Source organism: Scyliorhinus canicula, chromosome 4 (assembly GCF_902713615.1).
Source record: "Scyliorhinus canicula chromosome 4, sScyCan1.1, whole genome shotgun sequence".
Taxonomy (NCBI): domain Eukaryota; kingdom Metazoa; phylum Chordata; class Chondrichthyes; order Carcharhiniformes; family Scyliorhinidae; genus Scyliorhinus; species Scyliorhinus canicula.
Genome location: NC_052149.1, coordinates 153,716,379 through 153,728,651, shown reverse-complemented (window position 1 = coordinate 153,728,651; position 12,273 = coordinate 153,716,379). Strand labels below are relative to the sequence as shown.

The 12,273-nt window shown below is 43.5% G+C and overlaps 1 protein-coding gene across 2 annotated transcripts in view; it reads right to left on the bottom strand.

Moving 5' to 3' along the window:
• Positions 1 to 11,945, bottom strand: part of LOC119965096 (lysine-specific demethylase 3B-like) — a 152,699-nt gene extending 140,754 nt beyond the window's left edge. For both annotated transcript variants that reach the window (XM_038795387.1, XM_038795388.1), the window contains exon 1: positions 11,618 to 11,945. In XM_038795387.1, the coding sequence (XP_038651315.1) occupies positions 11,618 to 11,782 (165 nt within the window). In that variant the 5' untranslated portion in view covers positions 11,783 to 11,945. The remainder of the gene's footprint in view (positions 1 to 11,617) is intronic.
• Positions 11,946 to 12,273: the final 328 nt, after the last annotated feature.

Here is a 12,273-nt window from a genome sequence, read left to right as displayed (position 1 = left end):
GAGGAAATCATGGAAATTGGAAGGGAAAATTGGTGACATTTTCCAGTTTGGGGCAACAATGCCACCAGTACACAAATGCAGCAGACGAGGTGAGAGCGGGAGACCTGATTAGGATTGGAACGAAGATTGCTTCAAGTATCACATGAAAAGTAGGAAATAACTAGGAACCATTTGGGTTCCCATAGCAATTATTTCATTTGGAGGAAACGAGTGGAGTCAAAGGGAAAGTGGTTCAATATGAGGACATGTTCAGCCAGGCCGAAGAGGGTGGTGCTGGATAGTGACTGGTTGTGCCCTTGGTGGGGATGGAGGTGCAGCTGGATTGAATATTTGTGGTGAAAAGGAGACAGTTAAGGCCAGGAAACTGTAACTGTAAGCAGCAAAAGGCATTGGTATTGTAACAGATGTAGGTGGGGGGGGGGGGAGAGGAGGAGGAGAGAGAGAGAGAGAGAGAGAGAAGGAGAAGAGGAACAAAGGGAGGAGACTAAAGAAGAGAAAGGAAGAATTCAGCTCTATTGGACAAGAACAGGCTGAAACAATTCCCTACCGTAATCAGTACAGTTTGTTTTTGAAAAGGTAGTGTGAGTGTTTCCTTTTTTAAAAAATCTTTTTATTGTCAATTTCGAAATTATATACATTGCTGTTCGTTTTCATTTATTGTACAGTCCCAAAGGTTTCTTCTTAGGTTTCTCTATTTACAGTTTGTTGTTGTCTGGCTCAGCATACAATCCTCCCTACCCCCCCCCCCCCCCCCCCCCCTCCAGCCCCCCTCTCCTGGACCCGCCCCCCCCCCCCCCTTCGATCGCCCGGGCGAATAGCAGCGACGACAACAGGCATCCCTGCCTGGTGCCCCTGTGCAGCTGGAAGTACTGGGAGCTGGTGTTGCTTGTCAGTACGCTTGCCATGGGAGCATTGTACAGCAGTTTCACCCATGAGGTGAATCCTTTTCCGAGCCCAAACCACTCCAGCATCTCTGTAAGGTACTTCCACTCAACTCTGTCGAAGGCCTTTTCTGCACCCAGGGAGATGATCATCTCAGGTGCTCTGCCCCCGGATGGGGTCATGATCACGTTCAGCAGGCATCTGATGTTCGATGTTAGCTGTCTATCTTTGACAAAGCCCGTTTGATCCTCTGCGACCACCTCTGGTCTGCAGTCTTCTAGACTTTTGGCTAAGATCTTGGCCAACATTTTGGCGTCTACGTTCAGTAGGGAGATGGGTCTATATGAACCGCATTCAGTTGGGTCTTTGAATTTCTTAGGTATGAGCGAGATTAAGGCTTGTGTTAGCATAGGTGGCAGTGTGCCCCTTGCCAGTGAGTCTATGAACATCTCAGGTGCGGGGCCAGTGCTGTCGCGAATGTTTTGTAGACGTCTGCCGGGAACCCGTCTGGTCCCAGCGCCTTCCCTGCCTATGGAGTTTATCCTCTCCATGATCTGGTGTGTGTGTTCTAAACATGCTTGGTGTTATGATGAGCATGCTCAAAACAAGGTTAGTTCACTGGATGGAAAAGTCACAAGCCCAGACTTATAAACTACCTGAACCAGGAGGACTTGAAGAACTATGACACACTTGTAAAAATATTTATCAGAATATATGTATTAGAATGGCCAACATCTGTTCAAAAAAAGGTGATCAAAAGACAAGTGATTGAAAAGCTTGTTAAAAGCATTTGAAAAAGAAAAGCAGGGAACCACTACAATTCTTCACTAGTCTCATGTTAGTGTAAACAGTTGAAGTGCAGGTCTCTTGAAAAATATGTCCAAGTGTCTGAAAAACCTCTTGGCCGTTTTCCAAGCAACCCCTATATTCAAGGGGAAATACCAAGGTTAAATTATAAATTCTGTCTGCACAACATGTAAAATATAACATATACCCGAATAAACAGCAATCATTAAAACATTAATTCCGACGGAAACACATTGATTATTCGCTACTTAGGTTTTTTTCTGCCCTGTTCTTGACCCTAATGCTGTCTGCATTTATGAGAAAAAGCTTTTGGGTAGCTGAACACTAAATTTAGCCTCGTGTTTCCTTTTAAAATTCACTTCCATCTTAAAATCTACTTTACAAATCAAACTTCCTATTATCAAGCAAAATGTTACATCATTCACTTCATAAATAACCTGAAAAGCATTTCTAATAAATGCCATTGACAACACTCAGTTTACTTATTCATATATATAAAATCACATATATACATACCCGCAAGATAAACACAATCCACCCATGAGGAACCAAGAACTACCCTTCAGAAATTCACATCACAAAACCATCTTGTGGGTTTGAGCCTGCAACTGTATTATGATGGCTGACATAGAAAAATTGAATAAGATTATTTCAAAAGAGAATTGGATGGCACTTGAAGCAATTCGCCAGGAATACGGGTTACAGCTGGGGAATGGGACTGAATTGCTCCTCAAAGACCAACATGGGTTTGATGGATCAAATGGTCTCCTTCTATGCTATGATGCCTCGATATCTCCAATAATATTAGCAATTTACAATGACAAATGCAGACACAAAATGTAACTAAATATTATGACAGCAATGTAATGGACAGCAAGTGTAGGTGCAATGCAAGAGTTTTAAAATATGTGAGCAAGTTACCAACGCCACTGCAAAAAGTCAAAAGATAATTTCATTAAAAAACTCAAGTTGATTAAATCGGCAGATGCTGCAGGGCAGCACGGTGGCACAATGGTTAGCACAGCTGCCTCACGGCGCCGAGGTCCCAGGTTCAATCCCGGCTCTGGGTCACTGTCCCTGTGGAGTTTACACATTCTCCCCATGTTTGCATGGGTTTCGCCCCCACAACCCAAAGATGTGCAGGGTAGATGGATTGGCCATGCTAAATTGCCCCTTTATTAGAAAAAAATAATTGGGTACTCGAAATTTATATATTTTTTTAAAATCAGAAGATGCTGAGGAAACTCGCTTCACAGAGCCAAACTGTGGCTGGGGACTGCAAGTATATCCTGAAAGTTGACTGAAAATTTAAAATGGGAAATTTGACATAGTTCATCAATAGTAAGGTTTTCGCTAAAAATTACACACCCTGCACAAGACTCCTCTAATAAATTGTAGCCATAATGTGGAGATGCCGCCGTTGGACTGCAGTGGGCACAGTAAGAAGTCTTACAACACCAGGTTAAAGTTCAACAGGTTTGTTTCAAATCACTAGCTTTCAGAGTGCAGCTCATTCCTCAACTGAGACTCACCTGATGAAGGAGCTGCGCTCTGAGAGCTAGTGATTCGAAACAAACCTGTTGGACTTTAACCTGGTGTTGTAAGACTTCTTTCTTACTGTAATAAATTGCACACGTGCCTGTTGATGGAAGTCCCATTTTCAATTATTTGTATTTCATAAATTTTTTGGCAATAAAACAGTTATAGCAGAAGAGCCAAAATGTGTCAAGTGATTAGCCAGTAAAATGTCAGAGTTAAATGGGGTAGAGACTAAGGTTTTTTTTAAACTAATGTGTACAACTGCTTTTTTGTATTGATTACAATACAAAGCAAAGCCCAACTGTCCAAATTACTTATTTTTCCCCAATGTGGTATATGATTCTTGAGCTTGTACATGATCATTTTGAAAATCATATGAAGATTAATTTGTATTCAGAGTAAAGGATATCCTCCATGTTACAAACACAGGTCTGCCATAGATGTGTTTTTACATTCCTGAAAGCGATAAGAGCATCTTACTTTTCTGGGAATTGACTCACAATGCCCTATTATCTACTCACATGATAGCACTCGAGGACAAAACAATAGCATCCCTTCATAATCAGATTGATCTGTATGTTTTGTTTCTTCAATCTCTCTAAAGAAGGGCTAAGCAAACCGCAGTGACGGCGGGACAAGGTCTGATTTGAAACAGTAAGCTGCTTAATTTTGCTTTAGGGTGAGTATACGGACGTTTTGACCAGAATCACTTGGGCAAATTGTAAAAATTCCTGTTGTGAAATGATAAAAAATAAAGAAACATCATTCATGCCAACATCAGTGGGTTAATTACCTAATTCAAACAAGATGTCTTTCAACTACTATTCAGTACTTCTAATATATTTTGCTCAGCAAAACCTCTCTTAGCATTCACTTTAACAAGTTTAGCTGCACCCCCAGATTTCCGGTTTCAAAAAGCCAGCCAGCCTGTCTTTGTTCCTCTTGTCAATCTCCTTATCAGACAGGTGAAAAATCCTAGGACTTTCCAACATGATGGATGTGAGCTTTTTAAAAATGAATTGCCGAGCTAATAAATGCCCATTTTGGTCTCTCGGAAAAACATTCACCGTTTAGCAGATTAGTAAGTTTGATATGTGTGCCATTTTTAAAAAAGACTTTGAAATTAAAATTATTTCCCATCTTTCCTGTGGCAATTGGTCAAAACGTCCTTTAAAAATTTCCATTGTCAAAATACCCACTGCAATCTTTGGAAGGTAACTAATGATCAGATTTATTTATTGTCCAATTAGTGACAATATTTGGTTAAGGGGTATAGGGGTTGGTTTAGCACACTGGGCTAAATAGCTGGCTTGTAATGGAGAAGTCAGCAGCGGGGGTTCAATTCCTGTACCAGCCTCCCCGAACAGGCGCCAGAATGTGGCGACTCAGGGCTTTTCACAGTAACTGCATTGAAGCCTACTTGTGACAATAAGCGATTGTTATTAAAAAAATCACACAAGACATTGCGATAAAAAAGCCGTGTTGTACCCAATGATTTAGTACAAGGGAGATACATTTTTTTATTTTTTTTTAAATAAATTTAGTGTACCCAATTCATTTTTTTTCCAATTAAGGGGTAATTTAGTGTGTTCAATCCACCTAGCTTGCTCATCTTTGGGTTGTGAGGGCGAAACCCATGCAAACATGGGGAGAATGTGCAAACTCCACACAGACAGTGACCTAGAGTCGGGATCGAACCTGGGACCTCAGTGCCGTGAGGCAGCAGGGCTAACTCACTGCGCCACCGTGCTGCCCTAGGGAGATGCATTCCACTCCCCAGTCATTTCCCCATAGGCCTGCACATTTTCTTTCTAGACACTTATCTACTTCACTTTAAAAAGTCCTAACTGAATCTGCATCCACCACATTATCGATGCGTGCCTGTTACTAATTATACACTGTTAACAATAAATGTCCAAACTCATGCCCCTGTAGATTATTTTCCCATTCATCTTAAATCAGTGTCCTTTGATTCTCCTTATGCACATATTTTTAAAAATAAATTTAGAGTACCCACTGTGCCACCCATAGCCACATAATTAAAGTCCTTTCATCACTGGAATTGTTCTCGTCTTTCTTTTCTACATCTCTCCAAAGCTTCCAATTCTCCCTAAAGTGTGGTGCCCAGAATTGGAATCAACACTCCAGGAGAGACCAACCCAGTTTTACAAAACATTTCACCATAAATATCCTTGTCCTTATACATTTGTCTCATTTTATAAATGATGTGGAGATGCCGGCGTTGGACTGGGGCGAGCACAGTAAGAAGTCTTACAACACCAGGTTAAAGTCCAGCAGGTTTGTTTCAAATCACTTAGAACGGCAGATTTAAAGGGCATTAATTAGTGAACCAGGTTTTCAAGAAAAAAAATTGACAATGGTTTCATGGTCATCATTAGACTTTAAATTTTAGATGTGCCTGTTCTTTTTGCCAAGGATGGTATCATTCCCGGTACAGGCTTGGGGGACCAAAGGGCCTGTTCCTGTGTTGTATTGATGTGGAGATGCCAGCATTGGACTGGGGTGAGCACAGTCTTACAACAACAGGTTAAAGTACAACAGGTTTGTTTCAAATCATTAGCTTTCGGAGCACTGCTCCTTCCGCAGATGAATGAAGAGCTAGTTTCCAGAAACATATATTGACAAAGTCAGAGATGCAAGATGATACTTTGAATGCTAGCATTTGCAGGTAATTAAGTCTTTACAGATCCAGAGAGAGGGGTAATCCCAGGTTAAAGAGGTGTGAATTGTCTCAAACCAGGTCAGTTGGTAGGATTTCGCAAGCACAGGCCAGATGGTGGGGAAGGGTATATCTCCACATCAATACAACACAGGAACAAGCCCTTTGGTCCCCCAAGCTTGGACCGGGAATGATACCACCCTTGGCAAAAAGGACAAAGAACAGGAACATCTAAAAATTGAAAGTCTAATGATAACTTTTTTTTTTGAAAACCTGGTTCACTACTAAATGTCCTTTAAATCTGCCATTCTAAGTGATTTGAAACAAACCTGTTGGACTTTAACCTGGTGTTGTAAGACTTCTTACAGTGCTCATTTTATAAAGCCCAGGACCCCATGTGCCTTTTTTTAAAAATCACCTTCCAAAACTGCTTTGCCACTTTCAACAATCTGTGTACACATATCCCAGGCCCCTCTGTTCATGTACCCACTTTAGAACTACATCTTTGATTTGATATGATTTTGCCTTGTCCAGAAATGCTTGCTTCTTGTGATGGGTCTAGGCTAAAGTGTTTTGTTCCCTGCCTTCTGAAAGTACAATTCGTGGGTCTCAAAACCGGCAACCCTGAGACTGAGTCCATGCTGGATTTCAGATCTTGATAGTATCCAGAGGGCAAAAAGCTGAATCTTAATTCAATAATTACGAGACACATGAAATAAAGACAATAAGTTCCTTCATAATATATGTTGAAGTGTTTTCTATCCATCGGAGTTTTTAACCCTTCTGTAACATCTCGTCTTTTCTATTGATGCGAACAAAGCTGGGTCTGACATACTGGTTTAACCTTCAGGTTGACTTTTCTTACTTTTACTGCAGGCTGATGACTCTTCTACTTGGTTTTAATTTCTGTAGTTTTCTCCTCAATGATACTGGGCAGCACGGTAGCACAGTTGTTAGCACTGTGGCTTCACAGCACCAGAGTCCCGGGTTCGATACCCGCTTGGGTCACTGTCTGTGTGGAGTCTGCACGTTCTCCGTGTCAGCGTGGGTTTCCTCCAGTTTCCTCCCACTAGTCTCGAAAGATGTGTTGTTAGGTAATTTGGACATTCTGAATTCTCCCTCAGTGTACCCGAACAGGCGCTGAATGTGGCAACTAGGGACTTTTCACAGTAACTTGATTGCAATGTAAGCCTTATTATTATTATAATGTTGCCATTATCCTTACTGAAAATATGCTCGCATGTAGAACAGATAGCTAAATATTCTACTTCATTGGGCATAGGTTTAAGGTGCGAGGGGCAAGGTTTAGAGGAGATGTACAAGGCAAGTTTTTTTACACAGAGGGTAGTGGGTGCCTGGAACGCGTTGCCGGAGGAGGTGGTGGAAGCAGGAATTATAGTGACATTTAAGGGGCATCTTGACAAATACATGAATAGGATGGGAATAGAGGGATGTGGACCCTGGAAGTGTAGAAGATTTTAGTTTAGATGGGCAGTATGGTCAGCACGGGCTTGGAGGGCCTAAGGGCCTGTTCCTGTGCTGTACTTTTCTTTGTTCTTTGGATTTGTCTTTGAAGAGTCTTTTGCAAGACTCTTTTGTTCTTCCTGGGGTAGTACAACTGTCTCTGCCATATCCGCACTGACTTCATTCAATCCCATTCATTAACTGTCTCGACCATCTCTGGGAAATGTTCAGACATCTTCATTGGTAAGATAAGTACGGCTGACTTGCAGGTTGTGCTGGATTTAAAGTACAGGCATGCTGGTGAAGCTGCCACTCAGAGTGGAAAATGCCAGATGTGTGAAGCTGATAACTACAGCAGCAATTCCCTGAACAAGCCAAAAGAATTGTTGCAGCACGGGATGTGACCCATCAGTCTGCACTGGATATCCAAATGACCAATTCACCGAGTGCCAGCCAACCCCCCCCCCCCCCCCCCCCCTATCCTGCATAATCTTCCTTTTTTGATAAATGTCTTGATTCACTTTTGAATGCCTCAAATGGACCTGCCTCCACCACACTCTCAGGAAATGCATTTGGGCTGATTCATCCAGTCCTCAACCACCGGCTACGTGAAACATTTTTGCTTGTCACTTTTGCTTTTTTAATGCTGTGTCTCATTTTCGATCCTTTCACAATTGGTAACAGTTTCTGTTCAAACCCTCATGATTTTGCATATCTCAATAAAATCTCCTTTCAGCTTCTCTTCTCCAAGGAAAATAGTGCCAACTTTTCAAATCTATCTTCATTTTTTTCTCTTTTTTTATAAACTTAAAGTACCCAATCTTTTTTTCCAATTAAGGGGCAAGTTAGCATGGCCAATCCACCTACCCTGCACATTTTTGGGTTGCGGAGGTGAGACCCACGCAGACAAGGGGAGAATGTGCAACTCCACAAGGACAGTGACCCAGGACCAGGATCGAAGCTGGGTCATCGCCGCATTGAGGCAGAAGTGCTAACCACTGCAACACTGTGCCGCACTCCAATCTATCTTCATAACTGAAGTTCCTCGTCCTGGAACCATTTTTGTGATTCTTTTCTACATCCTCTCTAATGCCTTTACATCTTTCCTGGAGTGCAGAGCCCAGCACTGAACACAATACTCCAGCTGAGGCCGAACTAATGTCTTGCATTAACCCCTTTGCTTTTCTCATTTATGCCCCTACTCAAGCCCAGGATACCGTACGTTTTGTTAACCACGCTCTCAAACCGTCCCACCACCTTCAATGACACCCAGGGAATGGAGCACACATTTATTTTGGAAATTTAGATTACCCAATTATTTTTTCCAATTAAGGGGCAATTTAGTGTGGCCAATCCACCTACTCTGCACATTTTTGGGTTGTGGGGGCGAAACCCACGCAGACACGGGGAGAATGTGCAAACTCCCCACTGACAGTGACCCAGAGCCGGGATCAAACCTGGGACCTCAGCGCCGTGAGGCAGTGTGCTAACCACTAGGCCACCGTGCTGCCCATGGAGCACACATTTAACAGGGCTTACAATTCTTGCAGGCACGCTTTTCAAAAGAAAAGATCCTATTTCAGGTAAATGGATTTGAGATACTGTACTATCTATGTTGAAGTCAGCTATGGATTGAGTGTACTGGTGACATGCTAATGGTTAAGTTAGGGTCAAGTCTGCCCTCACTTAACTATGTTAATTCTAATATGCAGCTGAATTTATAAGTAAAATTGATGCCTCGAAATTGAAATGCACCTGGTAAATTTAACAAACACAATTCATATTGTCAATTCTTTTATTCGTTCATGGGATGTGGGCATCGCTGGCTGGGCCAGCATTCATTGCCCATCCCTGAGGGCATTTAAGAGTCAACCACATTGCTGTGGATCTGGAGTCACATGTCGGCCAGACCAGGTATGGACGACAGATTTCCTTCCCCCAAAGCCATAAGTGAAGATGGGTTTTTACGATATCGACAATGGTTTCCTGGTCACCTTTCAACTTTTAATACTAGATTTTTATTGAATTCAAATTTCACCATCTTCCATGGTGGGATTCAAACCCGGGTGCCAAGAGCATGACTCTGGGTCTCTTGATTACTAGTCCGGCAACAATAACACTACACCACTGCCGCTGACAGATATTATTGACAAAGATCCTCAACAGCACATTCTTTCAGTTCTAAAACAAAGCGGTATTCAATCCCTTTGCAAATTTCAACAAGAAGCTCTCTTTTTGTAGATGTTCCGTTTTACAGGTGTCATTAATCATAATATCATTACACTAAATCATAAAGGGGAGTTCAGTAGGACAAAATCAATTATAATTCCTGACATTTCTGTTTCATTCTTTAAAAAGTTTACAAGGAAACCACATGACCATTATATTTTATTGAAATCCTCGTGTCAACTTTGCATTCTTTATGTATAATTGAGGAGGTCCTCTCCCTGAAATAACCTTTTCACTAAATTGGTACAGTTGTTTCATCTATACTGACAAACTCTAATCATATATTCACAAATCTGGGGATGAACATACAGCCCCAACATATGGATCAGTGTGGGAATTCTGCCTATGTCTATTCCATAGTAAACACTTGTTCCACCAAGGCTAGTCCATGGCAGGTGACTGATCCAGATCACCCACCCTTCCACCTAAAACAAGGTATTAAAAAATACATTTAAACAGCCTGGGGATAAAACTGTTCAACAATATTTCGACTGCTTGTCCATTTCAACCAGATCCCTATTGACCTCATGTATTTTCAGCATTTTCGGCTTTAGTTTCAAATTTCCAGCTACTCAAAATTGTGATGGCGAGTGGATTGACTTAAAGTACAGATTAAACACAACTTCACATTCAAACAGACCGAAGGACCTGGATGGCCTGTTTGTGTACTTCTCAAAATTAAACGCCTGGATATCAACATTGTAAACAAAAGAGTTTCATTATGAATCAAGCATGACTAAACAGGTATAGTGATAACATATAATAACACATAATTTAGTTCTTAAAACAGACACGTGCTGAGAGCACTGAACTTTTTTTTTTTTTTTTATAAATTTAGATTACCCAATTATTTTTTCCAATTAAGGGGCAATTTAGCGTGGCCAATCCACCTACTCTGCACATTTTTGGGTTGTGGGGGCGAAACCCACGCAAACACGGGGAGAATGTGCAAACTCCACACGGACAGTGACCCAGAGCCGGGATCGAACCTGGGACCTCTGTGCCGTGAGGCGGTTATGCTAACCACTTGGCCACCGTGCTGCCCTGCACTGAACTTTTTAAAGTATCTCCATGCATACAGGCGCCTCACACATTTCCAAAGGTACAACTGATCACAGCAAAAATGAAAATAGAACAAGTTTGGATTTGTCCACAAGATCTTCTGAATGACTGCATAAGTAGCTTAAATCGAATATCCTCAACAATCCAGAATTGGACACAGCTACTTTAAAGGCCCAGTAAAACTACTCAGCTGAATTTCGACTTTCTGGTGTTTTTGGTGTGATGTCCCCATCCATACCTCAGGACATGCAAAGAGAAAGAGCTGAGCTCAGCACAGGAGGCCAGAAAAACGCACTGGCCTTCAACCAGCCAATGTAACCAGAGACTTCCTAATCTAGTATTTATCGCCACCCGGATGAGTACATACGCCTGAATTACTGACTTAATTTGAAAACAGATCCTTCAATGGTGTAACTTCCTAAAATCAAACAGGCACACACATCAGAAGCACACTGTGGTTAACCGACGTCCCTTGGCCTGGACGGCTGTGGACCCATTTACAGCGGCAGCTTCTTTGTTGTTTGTTTTAAACCGAGTGTGAGTGTACATACACGGAGGGGTTGCGACGCCAGTGTGCAATGTGTCCTTCCTGCCTCACCCCCTCCCCCACCAAAAAAAACCTACTTCAAAGCCGAGCAGAAGGGAGGCTGTTTGGGAGACGAGGAGGGTCACTGCAGGGTGCTGGGCATGTTTGCTTTGAAGGCAGAGTGTGCACTAAGTGCAAGAGACCCATTGCCCGGCTTATCTTCAACAACGAAGGCGGGGGGGAGTGGCGGCCGATGTTTCTTCCTACCCAGATACGAATGGCGGCGGCCTCGCCGCCTTACTGCACCCCCTTGAACTCTTTCTTCCCTTTTGCCTCCATTGAAGCTGACCGCCTCTCCCCTCCCCCCTCCGTTTATCAAGGTCCGGAATCCGTTCCCCCACCACCCCCGGCCAGCCCCCGGTACTCACCGTCAGTGAGGGTGCCAGGATGACGGCCCGGATGAGGCCAGCGTGCCAGTCCCGCTCCCGGAGAGAGGCGGACGGTTGCTGGCCGGGCCGAGCGGCCCCACAAGCCGCGTCCCCGAAAAGGCAGAGCAACCGCTTCCCGATCAGCTCGGTTCCCAACGCCGCCATGGAGTGGAAGGGAGGGAGGGCGGAGGGAGAAAGAAAGAGGGTCGAGGGGGAATCCGGAGTTCGTTCCTTTTCTCACAGGCAACGGTCAGTCTCCGAGACGGAATCACAACGATTCCGCCATTACACTTTCTGCACCGCCACTGCAGCCGAACCCACCAAAGCCACCCGAGTAGCGCCGCCGTCTGGCGGGAGGACTGGTGCTACAAGCGCTGGCGGAGGTGACAGCGCCTCCTGCCGGACTGGAGGGCCACAGTCAGCGCCACGGGCGACGACAGCGCCTCCTGCAGGACCGGAGGAGCGCTGCTAACTCCCAGCCTGCGGCAACAGCGCCCTCAGGCTGCGGCAGGCTGGCAACCACACACCTCCAAGAATGTGACAACGAACCGTGTTACATCAGCAGCTTTCATTTGTATTGCGCTTTTAACGCCCTAAAATGTTCACAGGAGCGTTACCAAAATAAAATTTCAAACCTAACCACTGACAAAAACAGA